Source organism: Oncorhynchus clarkii, chromosome 3 (genome assembly GCF_045791955.1).
Source record: "Oncorhynchus clarkii lewisi isolate Uvic-CL-2024 chromosome 3, UVic_Ocla_1.0, whole genome shotgun sequence".
In the NCBI taxonomy this organism is placed as follows: Eukaryota; Metazoa; Chordata; class Actinopteri; order Salmoniformes; family Salmonidae; genus Oncorhynchus; species Oncorhynchus clarkii.
The window spans coordinates 65973814-65999791 of NC_092149.1; the positions used below are offsets into that span (position 1 = coordinate 65973814).

The 25978-nt window shown below is 41.0% G+C and overlaps 1 protein-coding gene across 1 annotated transcript in view; it reads right to left on the reverse strand.

Annotated features, from left to right (window-relative positions):
• The window catches only part of LOC139401652 (titin-like), a 178632-nt gene that overhangs the window by 144341 nt on the left and 8313 nt on the right, over nt 1–25978 (reverse strand). Inside the window, exons 6-41 of the mRNA XM_071145731.1 lie at nt 25310–25530; nt 24669–25005; nt 24115–24303; nt 23499–23618; nt 22419–22688; nt 22188–22304; nt 21606–21875; nt 21193–21258; nt 20809–21067; nt 20597–20678; nt 20118–20348; nt 19881–20023; nt 19447–19619; nt 18972–19199; nt 18638–18882; nt 18291–18523; nt 18039–18203; nt 17745–17913; nt 15891–17581; nt 13333–13614; nt 12942–13208; nt 12549–12821; nt 12189–12452; nt 11843–12103; nt 10301–10561; nt 9915–10178; nt 9533–9793; nt 9168–9428; nt 8822–9082; nt 8590–8731; nt 8307–8475; nt 7985–8216; nt 7411–7695; nt 7012–7137; nt 6459–6647; nt 4597–4647 (exon numbers count right to left, since the gene is read on the reverse strand). Of these exons, the coding sequence (XP_071001832.1) occupies nt 4597–4647; nt 6459–6647; nt 7012–7137; nt 7411–7695; nt 7985–8216; nt 8307–8475; nt 8590–8731; nt 8822–9082; nt 9168–9428; nt 9533–9793; nt 9915–10178; nt 10301–10561; nt 11843–12103; nt 12189–12452; nt 12549–12821; nt 12942–13208; nt 13333–13614; nt 15891–17581; nt 17745–17913; nt 18039–18203; nt 18291–18523; nt 18638–18882; nt 18972–19199; nt 19447–19619; nt 19881–20023; nt 20118–20348; nt 20597–20678; nt 20809–21067; nt 21193–21258; nt 21606–21875; nt 22188–22304; nt 22419–22688; nt 23499–23618; nt 24115–24303; nt 24669–25005; nt 25310–25530 (9058 nt within the window). The remainder of the gene's footprint in view (nt 1–4596; nt 4648–6458; nt 6648–7011; nt 7138–7410; nt 7696–7984; nt 8217–8306; nt 8476–8589; nt 8732–8821; nt 9083–9167; nt 9429–9532; nt 9794–9914; nt 10179–10300; nt 10562–11842; nt 12104–12188; nt 12453–12548; nt 12822–12941; nt 13209–13332; nt 13615–15890; nt 17582–17744; nt 17914–18038; nt 18204–18290; nt 18524–18637; nt 18883–18971; nt 19200–19446; nt 19620–19880; nt 20024–20117; nt 20349–20596; nt 20679–20808; nt 21068–21192; nt 21259–21605; nt 21876–22187; nt 22305–22418; nt 22689–23498; nt 23619–24114; nt 24304–24668; nt 25006–25309; nt 25531–25978) is intronic.

Genomic DNA, 25978 nt, shown 5'->3' on the forward strand with positions numbered 1-25978 from the left:
GGCATCGGTTTTCTTTGGGTGTTGTGAATGTTCAGCCAAAGCCCAGTTAGACTCTAATTCAACAGCTTCTTCTTGTTCGGTGAGAACGTCTTCTTGCCATTTTAAGATGCGCTGAGCCAAAGCTTCCTCTTCGCTCACAAAATACTCACTTTCGGTCTGCAACCTTGTTTCATCAATAACAGTTTGTGGAGGAGGGGGCCACTGGAAACTTTCATCTTTGAAATCATGGATATCCTTACTCTGGGACTTTTCCTTTGCTGTCCTTTCTGGCGAAGATCTTCTTTCATATCTGTAGTCATGAGGGGCATGCTCACTCAGGAACATTTCCTTTGTCATCTTTTCTGGAGAAGGCCTTTTTGGGCCTTCATGGGCTGTATCATCACGGAGAAGCATTTCCTTTGTTGTATTTTCTGCAGAAGACTTTATACTTACATCTCTGTACTCATGAGGTGAGGTGCTGTCATATCTATATTTAGGAGCAATATCCTTCTCAGTAAGGACATGTTTGTTTACTGTATTTTCTTGTGTGGACCTTCTCTCATCTCTGAAATCATGAGGGACATCCTCAGTCAGGAATTTTTCATAGTCTGCCTTTTCCGGGGAAGGCTTTCTTCTTCTCGCTGAATCTGCCTCCAAGTGAGTGGTTGATCCAAGAGCAGTGCCATCAGCAGCCATTTTTGATTCAGACCTTTTTCTAGCAACATAGTGTGAGTAATCCGCACCAACCCAATCAGAATCCAAGTCAACAGCTTTCTCCTGCTCAGTCAAAACGTCTTGCTGCCATTTCATGATTCGATGTGCCAGAGCCTCTTCCTCACTCCCAAACTTTTCACTTTCGCTCTTTAATTCATAAATATTTTCCCGGGATAAGTGGAGCTCTTCACAGGATAAGTCAAGTCCTTCCTGGGATACATGGTGCTCTTCTCGTGTTTTCTTTTCACTGGCACGCCTCTCTCTTGGGGAATGGGGCAAATTCTGTTCACTGTCACTCTTCAACCCATAAATATTCTCCTGGGATAAATGGTGCTCTTCTCCTTTTTTGTTCACACTGGTACGTCTCTCTCTTGGGGAACGGGGCAATTTCTGTTCACTTTCACTCTTCAATCCAGAAATATTTTCCTGGGATAAGCGGAGCTCTTCCCGTGATAAGTGGTGGCGCTCTTCTCGGGATGAAAGGTACTCTTCTCGGGTTTTCTCAATGGTACGTCTGTCTGTTGTTTGGGAACTGGACAAATTCTGTTCACTGTCACTCTTCAATCCATAAATATTATCCTGAGATAAAAGGTGCTCTTCTCCGGTTTTGTTAACACTGGCACTCCTTGTTTGGGAAAGGGGCAAATTCTGGAAAAGGACAACATTTTCCAGGGATAAATGGTGCTCTTCCCAAGTTTTTTCCACACTACTCTCTGCATGACTCTCTTTTGGAGAACAGGGCAAATCCTGGGAAGTGAATGCCTCAGTTTCTGTTGCAGTTTTTCTCCCTTGCTCCTCACCATAAATATTGGCATGCCTCTCTTTTGGGGAATTCATATTTTCTTGGAGTATGTGGAGCTCTTCCATTGTTAAGTGGGCATCTTCCCGGGATACATGGTGCTCTTCTTGTGTTTTCTCACTGGCATTCTTCTCTTTGGTTTGGGAAAGGGACAAATTCTGTTCAATTCCACTCTTCAATCCATAAACATTTTCCTGGGATAAGAGGACCTTTTCCTGGGATATATGATGCTCTTCCCAATGCTTCTCCTCGCTGACAGTTGCTGTTTTTGTCTCTACCTCCTCCCCAAAAATATGCATTTCAGATCGCATGTATGGCGAATCCCTTGCCGTCGAATGGTCTGTTTCATTCTCAAACTGTTCCTCTTGGTCCATCTGCATTCCCTTTTGCCATTTTCTAATCCTCAATGCTAAAAGTTTATCTTCACATTCACTTTCAATGTTCTCATAGCGGTTTTCCGCAGAGCTGGGTGGATGTTCAAATTGTTCTGTGCTCTTCACAGTATCCTCTTGTGTAATAATTGTCTCACTGGAAAGTATTTCCTTCAGTGGTTTGATTGGGCTGGATCTAGAAAAGTTATCCAATGCAGCAATGTTTGGAGATCTCCGTGCAGCAATGTGTGGTGATCTCCCCTCCATCTTTGTCTTTAGGTCTTCAGAAAACCGAGTTTGATTTCCTAAATATTCCTCACCTTGATTTCCTATGTAGTGTGCACCTTGATTTTCTAAGTCCTCACCTATCTTTTGTTCGAATCTGACCTCATGTTGAGGTTCCCCTGGAATAAGGGCCTTTTCATCCATATGTGTTTCAAAGTCCTTTTCTTTTCCTGCCGCTGGTAGTTCACTTTTCAACATTTGAATGGCCCTAGACCGAGACTGAGGTTCAAATGAATGCCTCACATGGGGCTGTGTCGATGCAGCACTATGTGTGGGAATTATGTCATATCTACCATAGAATTCTGCAGAAACTTTATCATTTCTATTGTATCTTTCAAAAGGTCGAGCATGCTGTAAATCTCCAGGTAAGGAGGCAGGCTTCTTGACCCTTAATCGATCAACATAATCTGCATAGCTAGATTCACTTGCGTTTGACTCCAAGTCAAACTCTGATGATGACATTGTGGACATAGAGAGCCTCTTTTTTTGTTTGACTGCATTTTGTAACAGGCCAAGCTTTACTTTTACTTCTCCATGTAGGCTTTCTGTGTCACTAAATCTATCGCTGTATCTGTCACTGCACCTGTCACTGAATTTGTCGCTGAATCTGCCAGTGTGTCTGTCACAGTAGATGTCACTGTGTCTGTCGTTAAACCTTTCAGACCTACTAACCCTTTCTCCACCAAACATAGACGGTGGAGAGCGGGCTCGTTCAGATGCGGTTTCATTCAGATTACTTTCTTTACTTTTCCCTCTTGTTGGTGATAAGCTTCTGAAGAACAAGGTGCGAACTGGTGCATCCTTAGATCTAGATCTGCCCCTCGGTTTGGACTTTTTATCAAATGGAGATCCAACGCATCTCAGGTCAACCCTGAACTTTTTCTCTTTTTTTTGATCAACCAACGAATCTAAGCTTCCATGAGGTCTAGTTGACCGTCTAACATGGCTTAGATAATTGGCATCTTGTTCTTCCCTCATTGACACCAGAAGTGATGCTATGGACTCTGCAGACCCCTCTGTGTTAATAGCCATTACTTTGTAACTGCCGGAGTCTTTGTCTTTGATACTATCAATGATTAAACTAGTAGCGTGTATGTGCATAGTGCTCTCTGTACGTATTCTACGACGACGTTCTTTCTGAATCGGTCTATTGTTATGAAACCATAATATGGTTGGGATCGGGAAAGCTACCAATCTGCATCTTAATGCAGCAGGTTCTCCTTCAAGAACATTCTGGAATTTCAGCTTTTTTATAAAAAATGGCTTAATGTTATCAGCCCCATTCCATTTGATGAATGAATTGTTTGTTTGATCCAAGTCCTCCGTGTCTGAAACGGCTCTGCGCATCTGTCCTCTGTTCTCCCAGGATTCAGTCCTTTTATTATAAAACAACTCTGAAAAAAAGAAAAAAAAAACTTTCAATCAAATTCCATCTGGGTAAAAAAAAAGAAGATAATAAAATTCAAATTTTTAAAATGAATATTAATGAAAATATTAAGTACATGCAGCAAGTCACATAGCCATAAAAAAACAATTTCACTCACCATATTTGTTCGAATAAACGCAAGACTTGATTCTTTTTTAAAGATTCTGACACGAAAATTGCTGGATGTTTTGTTCCTTCTTCTGTGGACATTTCTTCAAAACATAAATTTCTTAAAAAGCATAATAATTTCCAAAATAACCTGCTCTGCTTTTTAAAAAATAAGCTTGCTTTTGCTTTACTTAGTGTATTCTTAAGCTAAATATTCCTTACCTGACTTGCAGAAAGATGAATAAACGCCCTTTCTAATCCTTTGAATGAGGGTAAATTATTTAAAAATATTTAATGAGAAACATGACTCTCCAATGATACAAATAAGTAAAACTTGTAAAGCAGCTCTAGAATTGTATGAGAAGGCGTTTATTCGAACTAATATAGTTTACAGGTATAATCATGTTATTTTAAAAGCAAACAATTAATCACATACCACTATCTGCAAGCCAGTCTAAGAAATATTTGCAGGGGGAGAGTTCCAAATGCAATACACTTTAAGAAGCAATTAAAAGATGTGGCTATTCCCATATCTTTTAAAGGATAATTTCCTGAGGTCTGGAAACTTTAAAAGATACACATCCTGCACCTTTTTTGGGAATCCATTACAATCCACGAAGAACCCTCATGCGTAAAGGATAATATTGATAGATGCCAGAACTCATTTTTCTAAAACTTCTAAAAGCAAGCAGTTTTAATCGGTGCTTGCTGTACAAAAACCAATCACATAATACAAGGACATAACATTATTTTGATATTGAAGAATACATAAGATGAACATTTTGCATTCAAAACATTTTCTGCTTGCGTGCAGTGTGAACATTCATAAATCACTTATCCATATGCTCAGGTACATGTCAACTAAGGGGTTGATGAAGTACATTTCACTAATGAAGAGTGTAAATGAGTCTTACCTTTGGCTTCTTGCTCAATGGTTGCTTCAATCTCTTCCTTCATATGGGTTACTGTAAAGGAAATGAAGAGTTGGTGTGATTTAAAACGATAATCTTTGATGATGATTGGTACCAATTCCTTTCCATTTTGGCTTAATTTCACCCTCTCTGTATGTGAGAGCCTTGCTCTACAAACTTACAGAGAAATGGTTGCCAATCAAATGAGATACTGAATTGACCCGTCTATCATTTTGAGATTGTTCATTTCAAGAAACAATTTTGGACTAAATGCTTAGCCCAGATGTAATTTCCTTGAAGGTATATCCTGCTGGACAAAAATGCTTTTCAGAGGTTATGCTAACAATTTTAACTCAAACCCTTTAACTGATTACAATAATTTGAACGTTTCCACTTTGATGGTACAAACAAGGGTACAAAACAGGGGTACAAACAGGGGTATAAACAAACAAAGCAAAGTTTGACAGTCAGACACAAGTCCAAATAGGGAGAGGGTATAGGCTACAACATGCACAGTCCACAGAGCTATCGCTGAGAGGGATGTCACAACCAAGGACAGCAAGGAGTGTGATAGATGAATGACAAAAGGAGAATGTACTACCTACTCAAGCTGCAAGGAGAGCAAGGAGTGACAGAGAAGAATGACAAGAAGAGAATGTGTTCTACTCAAGCTGCATGTACCCATCTAGGGATTAGAACTAAAAAAGTGACTAACATATTTATACTATTCGGTTTTAAATTGTGAGGTTAGTAAACTATATAGAACATGGGAAAGCAAAAAGTATTTTCCCAAGAAGAAGAAAGTCGTTTGGTTGGTTTAATGAGAGGTGTCGTTTGGAGAAAGGAATTTTGTGAAAATTAATAGATTATTAATTACACGGTGTTGTAAAATCAAAGGCTAATTCAAGGTAAAAAACGAGTTACCTTCTTTGGTTACTGCAAGGGTTGCTGTGCACATCGCCTCTCCGGCATTATTGGTTGCTTTGCAAGTGTATTGTCCAGCATGCTCAGCGTATGCATCGACTATAATTAATGTGGCAGTGTTTGTCATCTCATCGAAATGAAAGACAATATCTTTGATAGGCTTAATTGGCTGATGGTTATGATACCAGCTAATCTCTGGCATTGGCATGCTGGACACACAAGCATGAAACCTGGCCACTTCACCATGCTGAACGACGCAGCTTTCTATTGGGTGAATAAAAGTGGGCCTTTGGGCAATTTGCTCCTTCTTTACACTTGAGAAGCTTGATGAAAGACTGGATGAGACATGCCTTTGAGAATCAGATGTAATATCCATAGTTTGTTTTTGCCCTGAAAGGAAGTACGTTCAATTAATTGAGTATTAGCATTTTTATGGATGGACACAGATACACATATCCATGTGTGTATTTTTCTAGTGAAAGTCATGTGCATAGAGAAAAAATTACATATTTAAGAGGATACTGCAAAATCATATTATATATTGAAGTTATTTATCTGCTAAATTACTTATCTTTGGCTACAAATGATCATATTTCTAGATATGACTTGGAAAACGTGCCACAATCCAGAAATGCGTTCTTCTCAGAATTGTCCCATTATCTCAACTGTTAGACTGAGAAGATTGAACGACTGCCGTTTAAATAGCAGTCGTTCAACCTTCTCGGTTTAACAGTTGAGAGAATGGGACAATTTGGAGTACAACTCATTTCTCATCCCTGGATTCAGGTACGTTTTCCGAGCCATATCTCATGCCGGCTCCACGGTGTCTTAATCTAAACAGGAAGCCTACCCGACCCAAGTGTAGCTATAAGCAAGAGTAGAGTCTGAATCTATTCCGGGTATAGGTAACCATCTGGTTACAGAAAGGTATGCAAACTCACCATCAAGTTTCAAACGTGCAGAGCATGTGACCATTCCTCCTGCGTTTCTGGCAACACAGGTGTATTCCCCCTCATCCTCAGAGAACACTCTGCTGATCTCCAGCTGGCAGGTGTCATCAAATGTAGAAATCTTGAAGAAGTCTGACTGCTTAATTTCCTTCTCACCACGGTACCAGGACATCTTCAGAGCTACAAATGGAGGATTGGATTTAAAAACTATATATCGTTTTAGAATAATTTTGTATTTATTTATTAATAATAATTGTCAGCAAATATACATACATACAAAATAAATTGAAATTATACTCTTAAAAATGAATGTCTGACAACTTAGCTCTGTCTGTTGAAGATCTCTGCTTGAAACATCACAGTATGTTTTTAACAAGGATTTATAATACATTCATTTTTTATTATGGAGAGGTTCACATGCCTCATCTTCTAATGCAATAGGACAACTAATAACAAAAGGTATACTTCCACAATTACACCCATTACACCCACAAAAACATGTTTTTTTTCCCAACTCATCCCAACAATGTAATGTGCAAAATACCTTCTCCAGTAACTTTGCACTGGAATCTGGCTGACTCTCCCTCAGTGGTTGAGGTGTTGCTGATTGGTGAGATGATGGTAGGTGGGGACAGAGGAGCTCCAGTGTCAGGAGAAACAACTTCTGAAACTGAAATGAAAAATAATTAGCAACTTTCTTATATTAATAAACCATTTCAGTTCTTTATTTGTGAGGTAATATCTTCGGCGACTTAACAAAAACATCATGGTCATCTTAACACTCTATAAAAAGTTTGGTCCAATAAAATAATTATATACGGAATGCATAAAATTTGTAAGAATGGTGTACTTTTCCAACTAGTTTTTGACAACAATTGTACTTCTGTTATGTCATAATTTCTGTTGACTTGGCATTATTATCACACAAAAATGTAATGGTTACCTTCGACATTCAGTGCAGCTGAACTGGTGGCAACACCACCTTCATTCTTGGCCTCACAGTTGTAGACCGCTGCATCCTCTGGGAACACTTCAATGAGTAGCAGACAGTGCTCATTCCCATCACGCAGAAACTTGCACTTGAAGCCTGGGGAGAGAGCCTGGGAGTTCTTGTACCAGAACACCTGGGGCTGGGGGACGCCAGTCACTTCCACAGAGAAGCGAGCAGGTTTGCCGGCCTCCACAGACAGGGGCTGCATGTGGTTAATGATCTGAGGTGGCTCAGGGACTAAATGAAAAGATAAATGAAATAAGAAATGTGATGAAGAAAGATGCAACACTGAGGAACAACCATTGTCGTCATCACTTTGAATCCAGCTATTAAAAAATGACATACTGTATCCTCTTATCAGCATAGTCCATACATACTATGCTGCTACTCTCGTAGGAGGGCAATGCAATGCCCTCTACAGGCAAGGACATGTAACTGCAGTTATTACTGTAACTATTACACAGATATACTGTAGGGCAATTAAATATATTTTCCTATAAAACCAATAGAATGAAGTTTGACTTACTGTTGACATGAAGTGTCACAACGGTCCTGTTCCTGCCAGCGATGAAGGTGTATTCTCCTGCATCACTTCTGTAGGTCTCAGTGATGGTCAGACGATGGAGCTTTCTAATGCAAACATAACTAAACCTCTGCTCAACGGAAAACTGGAGCTCAACACCGTTCCTCAGCCAGCGACCTTCAATGTCATCCTCATTGACTTCAAACTCAAACGTCGTTCTTTGTTTCTCAACAACCTAGAAATGAATCATGATATTAATCATCTTTAAAATGATCATTAAAAGTGTTTTTTTCTGTAAATAAAAATGTATCAAATTCATATTCACCGTCATTTTCTTCTCAGCAGGCTCTGTAATGCGGACATCTTTGCCCTCCACGGTGAGATAAGCCTTTGACACGCTTGCACCAGCGACGACAGAATATTCTCCGGCATCAGACATGCGGACTGACTGGATCATTAGACGGTGCAGGAATTTCTCGGTGGATACGGTGTATCTGTCAAGGCATTTAGAAATAACAGTTAGATACAGATGAATAGGTAAGATTAGTTTATTATGATACCCATTAGTATTCTTCACCAGGTCTAATATTACTGGCAATAAGATGTACCTTTCGGAAATATCCAGCTCTTGACCATCTTTCATCCACATCACCTGAACATTAGGCTCAGAGATCTCACATTCAAAAGTGGCCCTCTTCTTCTCTGTAATCTTGATATCTTTGATATGCTTGGTGAATTCAATAACGCGAGCTAAAACACAAAGCACAGAAATAAGACCTTAGATTGTGAAATATACAGGAAAACCTTTTTTTGGAAAATGGAAGAAAAATAAGAACATACCATCAACATAAAGCTTTGCTGCTGACGCAGCAGAACCAGCCACAAACTTGTACTCCGCACTATCACCAAAATGAACATTTCGGATGGTGAGCGAGTGAGTTAGCTGTTTGGTGCGGCTCTGGCATCTGTCTGTGGAGGGAATCTCAACACCATTCTTGAGCCACTTGTAGGTGATGCCCTCATAGTTGACATTCACTTCAAATGTGATGGTGTCTTTCTCCTGTGCATTGAGGTCTTTCAGCATGGAGGTGATCAAAATGGCTAAGGTAAAAAGGAAAATGTTACGATACATTCTGACAATAATATGACTAGGGATTACTTCATTGATAATGAAGAGTAAACCTACCATTGACGGTCAAAGTGGCAGAGACTCTGTCATTTCCACAGACAAATGTGTATTCTGCAGAATCTTCTCTGCTAGTGTTCATGATCTTGAGCTGGTGAAGCTTGCCCTGCACCACAATCCTGAACTTTTCACTCATTTCTATCTCCACTCCATTTTTCAGCCAAGTGGACGGGACATTGAAGTGTGAAACTTCACATTCAAAAGTGGCCACATGGGTCTCTGGGACTTCAATGTTCTTGATGGGTTTTGTGACACGCAGAGCTGGAAGAATCACATAAAATCTTAATTTAAGTAAAAGGTATCAACTAAGTATTCAGCAATCATGTATCCAGTACTCTAGTCTATTCGTCAAACTCCATACCGACCTTCAACATATAAAGATGCGCTGCATTGCAGGTTTCCAACTACAGCTGTGTACTCTCCCTGGTTGTCAGTCTTCACATTCTGGATGGTCAGCTTGTGAGCTTTTCTCTCAGACAGTATTTTGACGTTTTCACTTGGTTTAAGCTCCTTGTTATTGAACATCCATTTGATAGGGATGTCATCATGGGACAGACTCAGCTCAAAAGAGGCAGTGGCATCCAATAGTGATGTCACATCTTTAGGCTTCTTCACAATCTTGATTGCTGAAAAAGAGATTGATGAGAATCAAAAAGCTCAAAGGGTAAATAGAAACATTTCAAGTATACATACATTTGTATACTTGATCGCATAAATCGATTTGTGACAGTTAAAATATGCACTTACTCTCAACATTCAATCTAGCATTAGCAGATAGTTTCCCAAGTTTGAATCCATAAACTGATTCATCGCGTGTGTCGCAGTTCTTGATCTTCAAGGTGTGGACCATGCCATCAGTTGTGATTTCATATTTCTCACTTGGGTTGATCTCTACACCATTCTTAATCCATTGTGAGCCCTTCACATTCTTGTGGGTGAGCTCCAGACTGAACTCTGCCTCCTGTGTCTCAGTAACAGTTTGGTTCTTCAGTGTCTTCTTGACTTTCACAGCTATGAAATCAAACATAAACATTACATTTCAGCAGTCATATAACAATCACATAATAGGCATTTATTAATGCTAACACCAGTTTAAAATAAACAACAATTTCCACTCAGGATTTAACACCCACCCTCGACTTTCAGGTTGGCTGTTGTCTTGGAGTTTGCGACCTGGTAAGTGTATTCACCGATGTCATTGGGTCTGGTTATGGTAATAACAAGACGTCTGACAGCTCCATTATTCATATGGTTGACATTGTCACTGAAGTTCACGGGTTGTCCATCCTTGAGCCACTTGCCCTCAGCAGTTGGGTTGGCCACCTCACACTCCAGCTCAGCTGTCTGAGACTCAGCCACAGTCACGTCCTGGAGTGGTCTGTTTATGGCACCACCTGGGAACATGGAGACATGTTTTACTTTAGATTACTGGTAAAAAAGGGTAGTGAAAGGGCAGTGGATGGTGGAGACACAGCTTTAATATGGTATATGAGGAAAATAAGGAACCAATAAGAAACCAATCCGATTTTACTCAGCAAACACCTTCGAGTCAGGTTAGTGAAAATGTCTATCAATTCATGAAATCTACATTTTTTTCTGAAGGAGTTTATGTCAGAAATCATGAAGATCTTACTTCTACCCCCTCCTTTTTCGAACATTCTGTTAAAAATCGTGCAACTTTTCAGCGTCCTGCTACTCATGCCAGGAATATAGTATATGCATATGATTAGTATGTGTGGATAGAAAACACTCTGAAGTTTCTAAAACTGGTTAAATCACGGCTGTGACTATAACAGATCGTGTGTTTCATTGAAAAACGCAAGAAAAACTGCTCTCTGAAAGCTAAAAATAATTTCCATAAGTCACTTCCATGGGTTGTTAAAAGAGGACAAAATTTAATATCGACCTGCATGCAATTCATACAAATTCCACACGATGTCGCCATTGTCGTCATTTTCAATTGAATTATTTGTTGGAAAATCCATCTATCTGGCTTCCGTTTCTTCCAGTCTTCACCCGGATGTTGTTAATGTGGACATTGGCAGCCATTGATTTGCAAACGAGGAGCTATTGAATATACATCGCCCTGTAATCATTTTGATAGATTATAAACGTTTACTAATACCTAAAGTTGGATTACAAACGGATTTCGAAGTGTTTTGTGAAAGTTTATCGTCGACTTTTTTAATTTTAAAAAATTACGCAGCGTTTAAAAACGATGTTTTTTTCTGAATGACACAGCTTCCATAGAAAGCTATTTTGGGTATATATGGACCGATTTAAACGAAAAAAAGACCCAATAGTGATGTTTATGGGGCATATAGGAGTGCCAAGAAAGAAGCTCGTCAAAGGTAATGAATGTTTTATATTTTATTTCTGCGTTTTGTGCTGCGTCGGATAAGCAGAGTCTTTGTTTACGTCGCATTCATGCATTTTCAGGTGGTGCATGCTATCAGATAATAGCTTCTCATGCTTTCGCCGAAAAGCATTTTAAAAATCTGACTTGTTGGCTAGGTTCACAACGAGTGTAGCTTTAATTCAATACCCTGCTTGTGAATTTTGATCAAGGTTTGAGTTTTAACGAGTACATTTAGCATTTAGCGTAGCGCATTTGCATTTCCAGGTGCCTACTTGAGACATATGCGTCTCAAGTAGAGTCAAGAAGTTAAACATACCTGACACAGTAAGCTTTGCGCTGGATGTCTGTTCACCAGCAGCAAATGCGTATTCTCCCTCTTCATCCTTCATGGTATTAATGACACTCAGGCTGTAATTTTTGCCCTTGGCCTCAATCTTATGCTTTGGACTAGCTTTGAGTGGTTGTTTCTTGAAGGTCCACACAGCGGCAATGCCAGGGTGGGAAACCTCAACTTTAAATGTTATATTCTGGGTCTCTGTGCAAACTTGATCCTCCATATGCTTGGTGATGTGAATTTCTGTAAAATAACAAAATATGTTGAATAGGGTCTGTATCAATGTAGTTTGAATCAACATCTAACACAATCGTTAAAAACAACTTACTTTCAATAGTCAGTTTACAGCTAGAGTCAGCTTTGCCAACACATAGCTTGTAGGTTCCTTCATCAGAGGCAAAGGTCCTGTGGAATACCAGACGCTGTTTGGATCCCTTTGCAAGCATCTGGATTCTCTCACTGGGCATCACAAGTTTGTCATTGTGGTACCATTTCACAGAGGTAACATCAGCAGCAGAGATTTTAGCCTCCATAACAGCCTTGGTGCCCTCAACTGCGGTAATATCAGTGAGTGGGCTCAAAATATCAATCGCTGTAAAACACAGAGACATTTTTTTTTAAAACACCTGATGATTCACAATAGAACTATACCAATATGAATATAGTCAGACTGATAAAGGTGACTTACTTTGAATGTTCAACTTCCCAGAGGTGGAGATATCCTGAGCTGGGACAACGAAGGAGTATGTTGCAGCATCGTCTCTGCTCACGTTTTCAACAAGCAGCTTGTGGACCTGTTTGTCGATAACGATGTGGATGCGATCTGTGGCGGAGATTGCTTGGCCATTCTTCATCCACGTTCCCTCAACGTTTTCCTGAGAGAATCGCACTTCTAATTGAGCGATGTCACCCTCGCAGATTGTCAGGTCAGTGAGGGGCTGCATCAGTGTCACAGGGCGCACTGAAGGAACAGACATTGATATTATTGCGCAGTACATCCCACTTTTTCAAACAGTAATAGTTGTCTTGAAATGGATTGGAAGAGAACAAGCTAACAACACCAATACCAGTCACAACTCACGTTTCATCTTCAGCGAGGCACTGGTCTGCATATCAGCAATTTTGAATGTATATTTTCCCTGATCTTCTTTCTTGATGTCTTTGACAGACAAGGTATGGCGTCCACGACGGGAGGAGGTAACATATTTGCTGCTGGGAGTGATTTCCTTGTCATTGAAATACCATGTACCTTCAGCATCCTCTCGAGATAATTCAACCTCAAACTCCCCAGAGTAGGTCTCAGGCACTTCAATGTTCTCCAGGCTCTTCACAATTGACAGTGAAGCACCTGCACAATGAGACATTGCTAAGTATAACTGTTTCAGAGTTACTGTTTGTATTCCAAATTCACTATTTTCACAGTTGAAAATAATTGTCAGTGATATAGTAAAATAGTAAGAAAAACTGCCAACCTTCCACATTGAGTCTGGCAGTGGTCCTGATGTGGTCATCTTCAACAACAACACAACTGTAGTCTGCATCATCCTTCATGTTGATGATCAGTACAGAAAGGAAATGAACCTTTCTGTCTGAGTGCATCCTGTATTTGTCTCCAGAGAAAATCTCAGAATTGTTCTTTAGCCATTTGACTTTAACGAAAGGCTCATTTGTTTCACACTCAAAGGTCGCCATGGTGTCCTTCTCTTTCGCTTCCACATCCTCTAGTTGTTGAGTAAAGCTATTAACTGTAATGGCTAAAGTAAAACAAAGGAAATACACATATTTATTATGCTTTTTCAATGTGGACATACAACAGTTCTCTACAGTTCTCTATGTAAAATTGCATACGAGGCCCAGTGCTGCCAAAAACTTGATTTTCACCTGTTTTATATATGCAGTGCACTCAGAAGATATTCTGACCCCTTGACTTTTCGATATTTTGTTACGTTACAGCTTTATTCTAAAATATATATTTATTTTTTAAATCCTCATCAATCTAAACAAAGTACTCCATAATGACAAAGCGAAAAAAGGTTTTTAGAAATGTTTGCAAATATATTAAAAATAAAAAACACAAATACCTTATATACATAAGTATTCAGACTCTTTGATATGAGACTCGAAATTGAGCTCAAGTGCATCCTGTTTCCATTGATCATCCTTGAGATGTTTCTACAACTTGATTTACCTGTGGTAAATTCAATTGATTGGACATGATTTGGACATGACACCTGTCGATATAAGGTCCCACAGTTGACAATGAATGTCAGAGCAAAAACCAAGCCATGAGGTCGAATGAATTGTCTGTAGAGCTCCAAGACAGGATTGTGTCGAGGCACAGATCTGGGGAAGGATACCAAACATTTCTTACAGCATTGAAGGTCCCCAAGAACACAGTGGCCTCCATCATTCCTAAATGGAATAAGTTTGGAACCACCAAGACTCTTTCTAGAGCTGGCCACCCGGCCTAACTGAGCAATCGGGGGAGAAGGGCCTTGGTTTACTGCGGAGTGGCTTCCGTCTGTCCACTCTACCATAAAGGCCTGATTGGTGGAGTGCTGCAGAGATTGTTGTCCTTCTGGAAGATTCTACCATCTCCACAGAGGACCTCTGGAGCTCTGTCAGAGTTCCTCTGTGGAGATGGTAGAACCTTCCAGAAGGACAACCATCTCTGCAGCACTCCACCAATCAGGTCTTTATGGTAGAGTGGAGAGACGGAAGCCACTCTGCAGTAAAAAGGCACATGACAGACCGCTTGGAGTTTGCCAAAAGGCACCTAAAGGACTCAGACCACAAGAAACTAGATTCTCTGGGTCTGAGAAAACCAAGATTGAACTCTTTGGCCTGAATGCCAAGTGACACGTCTGGAGGAAACCTGGCACCATCCCTATGGTGAAGCATGGTGGTGGTAGCATCATGCTGTGGGGTTGTTTTTCAGCGGCAGGAACTGGGAGACTAGCCAGGATCAAGGGAAAGGTGAATGGAGCAAAGTACAAAGAGCTCCTTGATGAAAACCTGCTCCAGATCTCTCAGGACCTCAGACTGGGGCGAAGGTTCACCTTCTAACAAGGCAATGACCCTAAGCACACGGCTAAGACAACGCAGAAATGGCTTTGGGACAAGTCTTTGAATGTCCTTGAGTGGCCCAGCCATAGCCCGGACTTGAACCCGATCAAACATCTCTGGAAAGACCTGAAAATAGCTGTGCAGCGACACTCCCCATCCAACCTGACAGAACTTGAGAGAATCTGCAGAGAAGAATGGGAGAAACTCCCCAAATACAGGGGTGCCAAGCTTGTAGCGTCATACCCAAGAAGACTTGAGGCTGTAATCGCTGCCAAAGGTGCTTCAACAAAGTACTGAGTAAAGGGTCTGAATAGTTATGTACATGTAATATTTCCATTTTTTGGTTTTAATACATTTGCAAAAATGTCTAAAAACCTGTTTTTGCTTTGTCATTATGGGGTATTGTTTGTAGATTGATGAGGAAAACAAAGAATTTAATCAATTTTAGACTAAGGCTGTAATGTAACAAAATGTGGAAAAAGTCAAGGGTCTGAATACTTTCCCAAATGCACTGTATTTCCACAATATGAGATTGGAATAATACTGTGAAATTGTGAAAATGATAATGCCCTTTTAGTTTAAGAGCTGTTTGAAAAGACTGCCTGAAATTTCAGCCTGTTTTGGTGGGATGGCACCTGGTGACATCACCAGGCGATAAATTAGATAATAGACCAAGAAGAGTTCAAAACCTCTGCAAGTAACAACATGTTTTCATTTTTCCCCTCCCTACTCAGACACTCCAAGACTGTCCTAGCAAAGTTCTTGTTGAAATTGAAAACAAAGCACAGTAAGGTACTTAATTGTCAACCAAAAATGATTTGATATTGAAATTGAAAACAAAGCACAGTAAGGTACTTAATTGTCAACCAAAAATGATTTGATATTGAGATAAAAATGGCTGCATTAGACCTTTAACTATTTATAGAATACAAGCATTGAAATATATAATAAATAGATAATTTACCTTGTACCAGCAGGAATGCATGGCTTGATGTCTCTCCAGCAATGTTCATGGCTTTGACCATGATGCTAGCAGAGTCTTCTGCTGTGACATCTCTGACCACTAATTCACACACGTGGTCTTCAGGCCAATACCAGTAAATTCGATCGGTCTTCTCCAGCAGAATTCCATTCTTGAACCACTGGCACTCAGGTTCTGGTTTGCCGACAACTCTGACTCTGAAGCGAACTTCCTCGGTCTGAGACACGGTCTGGCTAGCAATGCGTTCCAAGATCTTTGGAGCTTCCATGCTGGGAGAGAGCTGTATTCTCTCTGGTTTGATTGTGGGTATGGTGAGTTGACCCTCCTCCATCTCTTTCTTCTTCTCAGCCTCAGTCAACTCTTTCATGTGATGAAGCAGTTCTTCCTTCCTCTTCCTAAGCATGTCCTCATAGGACTCATCCTTTCTTCTGGACTTGAGCTCCACAGCAGTGATGGCTTCATAATAACCTTCCTCTGTCCTGCGCTTAAATTTACTCTTCAACTCATCTGTCTCCTCTGTGGACTTCTCATGGATGACTCTTTCAGTCTTCCTCAGTTTGACAACTTCCTTTGGCTGGGCATCAGCTGGTCTGTCAACCTTCACAACTTCAAAGCTAACTCTCCCATGTTCAGTAGTGTCATGTGCCTTTGGTTCAGGGACGCGACGGAGGATGGATCTGAAGTCCTCTCTCTGTGTGATCTCAAGCTTCACCAGATGCTCAGCTGTGCCCTCTGGGTTCTCTGCTACCACTTTCACATCTCCTGCATCATATGACTTGATATCTATAATCTCAAGATAGTAAATGCCATCATAGCGAAGCCTCATTCTCTTGCTCTTGCGAATGAGCTGTCCATTGAGGTACCAGTTAACCTTAGGCGTAGGATAGCCAATAACTCTGCAACGGAATCTTGCAATGTCACCTTCCAGTACTCTTGCTGGTTCAGGAAGAAGGACAATTTCAGGCTTTGACTTCTCTGAATACTCATCCCCAGTGACTCCAGAAGGACCTCCCTCGTGAGCCATGCGCTCCATCTCATCAATTCTGTGTATTTCCCTCCTGCCCTCAGGTAACTGTGTCTCCTCAACAAGGCTCTTCTCATCCTTTACAATCAGTGTAGCTGAGGTCTGATCAACTCCAAACTTGTTAGTGGCTCTGCAGGTGATGACACCACTATCTCTGGCATAGGCAACTTCAAAGTCAAGACTACAGTAGCCAAATTCATTAACCATGCGCAATCTGTTAGCAGCTGCCAGGGGTTTGCCATCATGCAACCACTCAACCACCATAGTGGGATCACCAATTGGGGTCAGTCTGCATTCAAAATGGACTGGGCCAAAATGCTTCAACCTGACAGAAGTCAGTTTCTTCTTGAACTGTGGTTTCTGCTGCTTGTCCTTGTCATATAGGTCATCCTCCTCCCACTGCTCTTGACCATAACGGAGATGCAAGGGTTCCAACTCTGGAGCTGCTATGTCCTTGGCCTTGTAGGTTCCTTTGGTGATAATGAGTCTCCTCTCTGGCGCAGGTTCAGCAGCATCTACCTCAATGTTGACCCTGCAGCGAGTGGTATCTCTTCCAGCTTTGTTAATGGCTGTGGCTGTGTACCAGGCACTATCAGAGCTCACTGACTGTGGGATGTGGAATTTGGCTTCTCCCTTGATGCCCTCGATCCTACAACAGACATTGTCGTTAGTAAATCAGCATTAAGTACAACCATGTGAAATAAAGATAGTAACAAATATACATATCTTAACGACTGCAGGAGTATTTGGTGCACTTGATGTATATCATAGGCATGTGCACATTGAGATAGAAGGTGGGGCAAAACACATACTTGATATTTGGGTGCTTCTGTGGGGAGATGATGTCGCTGTTTTTCAGCCATACAATGTCAGGCAGGGGGTTTCCGATGGCTTTGACCGCCAACTCAACCAGAGTGCCTTTCTTGACACTGACATTCCTCAGCTTCTCAATAAACTGGGGTCTGATCAAATTTTCTTTGGCTGTAAATGGAGAAACATATACAAGGACAATGCTATCAGTCAACAATGGCATATGACGTATCGATACAAAGTGACAATTCATTTGAGCTTCAAATGAGGAATGATATAGAAGACAAAGATTTTACCATCAACTGTAAGTGTCATGGACACAGAGCTTTTTCCAGCTCTGTTTTGAGCAACGACCGTCCATTCTCCAGAGTCATGGGGCATGGCTGGGACCACAATCAGTGACTGAGTTCCATCTTCCTTCACCACTATCTTGTGGGTGTAATCATTGACAACTTGTTGCCCTGAAAAGAAGAACACAAATAGAGGAATAAATGTGTGATTTTCATAAAACTAGTTGAGAGAAGAGAACATGTTTTCACATCACTTACCATTGTGGAACCAGAAAGTGTCAGGCATGGGTCTACCAACTACTTTCAGGTCAAATCTGGCAGTCTGCCCTTCAGCGCACTTGAATGACTGTGGCTTCAAGACAAACACAGGCTTGTACAGTCTCTCCAGCTGACTCTCATCAGTGTCATCAAGCCTGCGACCAGGAGAGCGGGCAGGAGAGCGACTAGTAGAGCGTCCGGGAGAGCGACTCAGAGATCTTGGGGACTGGGACCTGAGCAAATAAATACCAAATTCAGTGATACTTGGGAAGTTTTTATGATGGCTATGTTAAACAAATATTCAAATCTGGTAATAACCCTGTTACATTTGGTAATACAAATCTCACCTAATTCTCTGCATTGCCTGAGGTTCAGGTGTGTAACGCTGAGCTCCTGCAATGGCAGTGGGCTCCACATACAGTTTCCCTGAGCTCACAGAGTTGCCCTTCACGTTGCTAGCTAATGCTGTGTAAACACCCTCATCCTCTGGCAGCACCACAGGAAGACGCAGGCTGGCTCTACCATCATGAAGACTCTCCATCTGGTAACGGCCACCATGATGGATACGCTTTCCATCTTTATACCACGCAATCTTTTGAAATACAAGAAACGTTTGATGAATATATACTACATGTTACAGTAAACTCAATGCAAAATACAAATGCATGGTTTCTATACTACCTTGGGCAGTGGAGTTCCTGCCATTTTGCAGTGGAAAGTAACACCCATTCCTTCTATGATCCTGTAGTTTTTAACTCGAGTTGCAAAGGCTGACTGTAAAGCCTCACGATCTGCACAAGTCACCATCTCTTCCCGATCCTCAGTCACAATCTGTTGGTAGGTAATTTGCAGGATGCGGATCTCAATCTCGTGGATAATCCTCTCCTCAAAGGAAGAAATCTGGAGTTCCTGTAAAAAAAAACACATTGGAATAAAGCATGCTGTTGTCTTGTTTCATAACAGGTGGCTGAGAACAAATCAAATGTCATAACATCACAATAACTACATTTACATTTGAGTCATTTAGTAGATGTTCTTATCCAGAGCGAATTAAACAACCACATATCACAGCCAATAAAACGCTCCTCAATAAAACAGGTATCAGCAAAACAAGTTCTGCATTGTATAAGTAAAATGTTTATTTTCATCCACATACCTGTGTTGAAACAAAGCTTTGCGTTTGTGCTTGCTGTGTCATTCTCCTCTGCCTATACATCTGGTCGTCGTCATATTCGCTCACAACAACAGGGGGTACATCCATCTGCACCGTTGTAATTACTTCACTCTTATATGTCATTTCATGTTTCTTCATGTATTCTTCATATTCCCCTGTAAACAAAATATACAATGTGTAAACAAAAGTTAAGACATTATGGTCTGATTTCACGGTCCCAAATAAAGCCAAGGATTGTCCCAAATGTCACCCTACTCCCTACATAGTGCACTACTTTCAACCAAAGGCCATAGGGCTCTGGACAAAAGTAGTGCACTACTGTATCTAGGAAATAGGGTGCCATTTAGGAAGCAACGCTAACTGAGCATAGTTTGTAGTCCATGAGATTAAACAACATTTTGATTAAAGCAACTGACCTTCCTCCAGCAGTCCAGCTGAGGCAGAGGCTTCTCCAAGCGGGTTCCTGGCAAAGACGGAGTACTCTCCAGCATCATCAGCAAATGTCATGGAGATCTCCAATTTACACACTCCACTTTCCTTATCGTAGTGGACTTTATATCTAATGGGTGAATAAGTTACATTTTAAACATTACAATGAATGATCAACACAGTCTTACAAATGATGAATTGAAAATGTGTCACAAGTAGGCTACCTGTATCCTGTAGTAAGGGGCACTCCACTCTTCTTCCAGAACATGTGTGGCTTGGGGCTGCCTCCGATCTGGCACTCAAAGACAACACGTCCGCCCTCCACCAACTTCTGTACAGTTGGCCTCTTGACAAAGAAGGGAGCGACGGCATCTGCAGTATCCACTGGTGAACCTGCGGTGGCAATGGCAGAGCTCACCTCCGACATGGTCTCCTCCTTTGCTTCAGTAGTAAAACTGTTTGAATGGCATTAGAAATATACATAAATTAGGGTAAATGTAATATCAAACAAGTCCAATTTTTTCATCCACATTGGCAAAACTCAATCAGGGAAGATTCAGCATGACTTGCTGGCGAATGGCTTAATAATGTCTGATAAGTGTCATAGAATCATTCCGTTTCCCCTTGTCAATAAATGGCATGACTCATAACTGTACATGTCAAGAGATTCCAAATGTAGTGGTATAAAATAGTTAGCACTCACATTTTCTTTTGAGTAGTAAGGTCAAATACAGTGACAGTGCCTTGTTGTGTCATCTCTTCCCGGGTCTCAATCTCCTCGGTTACTAGAAGGAAGAAATGTATACAAGTATTAGCACGTTCATAAACCAATAAATCATTCGACAGTACAGTATTATACCTCAACAGTACGTAGTTTTGTAGACAGAAATGTTCAAAACTAAACTGTCTGTTTACCTTTGACAAGCAGGTAACAGGATGTGCTGATAGTTCCAGCATTGCTAGTAGCAGTGCAAGTGAAGCGACCGCTGTCTTCTGCGAAGGCCTCGCGGATGACCAGACGGGCGTATTTACTCTCATAAGTGATCTGGAAGTCAATGGAGCTTTCAATTCTGTAGTCCTCCCTGAACCACATGATGCCAGGGGCAGGGTGACCAGAGATCTGGCATTCCAGAGTCACAGACTCACCCTCAGTCACAGTCAGGTTCTTTAAGCCCTGAAAACAAAATACAATAGTTTTACTGACATGTTGACATTTAGAAAAAGATGGATGGAAAGGACGCCTGAATAGGCAACAATAACTTATATGACCTGACATACATCCACAAGAGAAATACTTACAGCTACAAGAGTAGGTGGCACAACTGGCTCTTCTGCAGGGACTGGGACTGCTGCAGTCTCAACGATCTATGGAAAATGCATATAGGTCACAAAACGTGACATACAGTACAGTTTCTGAACTTGACTTTGGGAGTAGTGAAAGATGAATAAAATGGAAGCAAGATAAGAGTGAATCCTGAAAAGACAAAGACGGGTTGTGACACAGGCTGGGAACAGATATATGAAGAAGGGAAGAAGAAAAGAGGAAGAGGATAGCAAGGTGGGCTTTCTTTGTGATGCAGATGGGTGCTGAAACAAAGATAACGTGGCGAGGCTTTGGCGTTATGGTAAAGAGAAGGTGTGCTAATACCACTCAGTGAGGTGAGACTCCACACAATGTTATTTTAGAGGGCACAACACTCTGGACTACAAACCTTTGTTTCCAAATCCTTATACATTTGCTCCGTTTCCCCTGTAAACGTAGCGCCTATCTGAGTCTGTAACTGAGTGTCGAAATGAGTCTTATATCTCTCGGAGAGATCCTTAAACGGAGACTTGGTTGGCGCTGGCATCACGTCCACAACCTTACGGTGGAGACTAGGAGATGGAGGCTTGACTGGCTTGATGATCTTTTGAGCAGCATGTGCAGAGGTAGAGGATAACTCTTTCTGCAGTGTGGCAATAGCAGAACCTGCTATCGAAACCTGACCAACCCAAGGAGAATAGCATTATCATCACGAATCAGAACAACCTATTATGATATTGTCTGCTTTGTTTAGAAATATTAAGGCTGTGACTCAAAAATATAATGGAATGGATCACGATGTATACGGATTAAGTGAGCATTAGTTTTTACGAAATACTTGCTAAGCTAAATAGTTGATTTCTACGAGTGATTTTTTATGGTATGTCCAGAGAGGCCAGCAATGTGATTGATTATTGATTATTACTTTATCAATTTAACTGAGGCATTAAAACGTGTGTACCACTGCTTGCCTGAAATGTCCTATGCTTACCTCATAGCTATGGTCAGGTTTAGGAACAGTAACTTTTGAAACTGTGAAATGTGGAATTGGGGATGGTGCGAGGGCAGTTTCCATGTGGGCGGTAGTAGTTTCTCTACTTCTTTGTATCTAAAGTAACCAACAAAGTGTGATAGAGTAAGGAAAGGTCAACTCAATGCAGAACTTCTGAGAAACCTATCAGAAAAAATGCAGCATCTTTTTATATTTAAAAAGATAGCAAACCTGGGTAACATGAATACTCTGCTCATCAGATGTTGTTTGAATTGATGGTGGTGGTATTATTGGTATTTGCACCATTGGCACAGTTGCAGCCTCAGTTTTCACTGTGACTTGTTGCTCAGTGGTAGCCATCATCATCTGCTGTCTTAAATCAGATTGTATGGTTTCCTCTTCAGCATGACCCCCCTCAGCATGCAAAGGCTTCCGAACACGTGCTAGGTCGACAGCAGCAACCACTGTAGCCTTTGCCTCTGCTTTTTTCCCACCCTCAACCTTTGAGACAACAAGCAATCAATGTCATACATACAGCACATAGATATCATACATAGCATCCATGGCAGCAGTCACTATGACAGCAATCAGATTCACATAACGATGACAAACAGGAAAAACATCACACCCGTGGATACAAAACAAGTTTTGTGTGCATTACCTGGTAATAACATGTCGTCATTAATGCATGGAATCATGTTAGTTTAGTTGAATTGGTTGTGCAATAGTGAAAATGAACATGCAGTTGACTAATTGAAATACCAAGAATATTTGCTCAATCGACCTGGGAACTCATTTTCCTCTTAAATCGTAGTGATGGAGAAAAAAGTCAATGCAGTTACAATATAAATTTTTGATTTGTAAAAAAAATATATGTATAATTTTATTATTATGTATATTTTTTGCTAGGTAGCATTAGCTAGCGCTAGTCGGCTAGCGGCATCCTATAGCTTTTTCTCCATGTTCTTTTTAAATAGTGAGCCAACATGTTTATCAGCACTTTTACTTCCATTAATGATCAAAACTAATTTTATCATGCTTCTCGTCTCTGCAGCAGACATATAGAGAGCAATATGTTTGGAATATCAAATCGCAATGAAATCAAAGTGTCGAATCGCATACATTTAGAATAGTGAGAATCGCAATACATATCGTATCGGCACCTAAATATAGTGATAATATCATATAGAAAATGGGACCTGTGTAGTGATTTCAACTTAAATAGTGCTTACATACAGTATAGGTGAGGTGAGTGATTTGGAAAAGTGCTCAGAGTAGTAAACAAAACATTAAGCGCCATCTTTAAGCTACCTGCTCCTCGGTTGTCATCATACATGTAACAGTAGAGATTCCAATCTCTCTGTTCTGTACCACAGTGTCATCAGTGTGTGTCTCTATAGCTGGTTCAACAGCTATAGACTCTGGCGTGATCTATATGATAAACATAGCCATGGGAAGGAGAGTAATATATTCGGTGAATAAATAATGAGAATATGAATAACACATATCGACACTATGGGGGGGCTCAACAACATCCGTGGGAATGTGAAAAATAAACCATAGGGAATGTGAAAAATAAACCATAGGGAATGTGAAAAATAAACCATAGGGAATGTGAAAAATAAACCATAGGGAATGTGAAAAATAAACCATAGGGAATGTGAAAAATAAACCATAGGGAATGTGAAAAATAAACCATAGGGAATGTGACAAAATCACAGATGGTTGTGAGGTCGAATATGTGGGTACGCTGAAATGACAACAATTTAAAATGGAAAATGGTCTATTTTTTATCAGGGATAATATTGTTAAGCGTGAGGGGGGTCTACAAGAGTGGGAGTGTGATGACAGAAAAAAGGGAAATAAATAAATAATGGAAGTGAAGGGAAGGACGACAGGGTTTGTACTTCATTAAATAATGAACTACCTGTTCCCTTGTTGTGGACATTAACACAGCAGTAGAGGTGCTAGAGGTGCTCTGTGTCTCTGTACTGGCTGTCACCACCGGCACCGGCTCTGGTGTAAAACCAGCAGACTTGCGGCTGCGAGCCTGGTCCACAGCTGCTACCACAGTAGCTACAGCAATGCTTTTATCGTCCACCTCATGCTGCACCTCCTAGCATACATTAGTAGTGTTAACTTAGGATCCAATCAGAAGTTTTATTGATAATAGCTTAAAACGTCATTATCATATTATTGATAAGAGATGCAATCTTAAATAGCTTTCATGCCTTTCTAAATTCAGGCAACCTATCCTAATGAGCCATGTTAGATCCCAAAATACATCCAGGTAGTCAAACGTTCATTGGACAGAATATTCAAACTCATTTAGGCCTCAAAAAGAGAGCGAATCAGCTAATCAAATAAGTTCACAATCTTAAAACCCTTACCACCTCATGGACATTCAGTAATCAGCCACAAGATGGCTCTGACACAGAAAGAGTTGAGAGAGTGGCCCCTAAGAAATAAGAATTTCCTTACCTCTCTCACAGCGACACCAGATACAGCGGACCCAGCCGTTTGCAATCCATAAGAGCCCTCCCAGCGCTGCTCCATGTGAACCTGGGTGGCAGACATGGAGGCCTGGGCATGGGTGGCAGACATGGAGGCCTGGGCATGGGTGGCAGACATGGAGGCCTGGGCATGGGTGGCACTGGAAGTCATGCTGCTGGAATAGCTGCTGGACCCTTCAACAAAGTCTCCCTGCTTCCATGGTGGGAGGACATCAGGACCATGGGCTACCTGTTTGCGTGTGGTCAGTGGAGATTTGACTGGTCTGATTGGGGACACAGACAGTCTAGAAGTGGGGGATACGGACCTGCGTTAAACAAAGAGAGAGAAAATATCAATGTAAAAAATGTTCATTATTCGTATATTACCTGGTACCAAATGGTGTTTTGTAGTGTAAATAGACAAGTAATTAATATGTTTATCATGTAATTACTGTTTTACCAGGTCACTTCTAGGGAGCCTAAATACCCTGTCATTTCTGTATTATAAAATAACATGGTCTTATTCCCTATGGAGATTGAGGTGAACTATCTGTCTGTATTATATGTGTGGAATATTGTTGAACTCTCTACACTTCCTTGTTAATGTAAGATTGAAATAAAATAAAATACCTAACAGGGGCCGGAGTGGGCGCCTTGACATGCCTCACAGGTGATGGTGACTGATGACGTCCGCCTGCAACTCTGGCTGCAAGAGATGATGGTGTTGGGGACTTGGAGGTTGAGGTTGGCTTAGGGGGCACACGTGGTGGGGTCTTGTGTGCTAGGTGGCTCACTCCACCACCTTCAACATGCATTTGCATGGATGAGGATTCAAAATGAGCCTCCATACTCTGAAAATAAAACAACAACATTAAAGGTTAGTGTTTTACTGAAATAAAAGTGCATTTATCTGACTGATAGCTTCAATAGACAGACAGATACAACTGCCAATTGCCAAAATAAAGGAAACACCAACAGAAAGTGTCTTAATAGGGCGCTGGGCCATGACGAGCCAGAACAGCTTCAATGCACCTTGGCATAGATTCTAGAAGTGTCTGGAACTCTTTTGGAGGGACGCAACTCCATTCTTCCACGTGAAATTCCATAATTTGGTCCTTTGTTGATGGTGGTAGAAAACGCTGTCTCAAGTGGAGCTCCAAAATCTCCCATAAGTGTTCAGTTGGGTTGAGAGCTGGTCACTGAGACGGTCATGGCAAATGTTTTACAAAGCTTTCATGCTTATCAAACCATTCAGTGACCACTCATACATACCCTGTGGATGGGGGCATTGTCATCCTA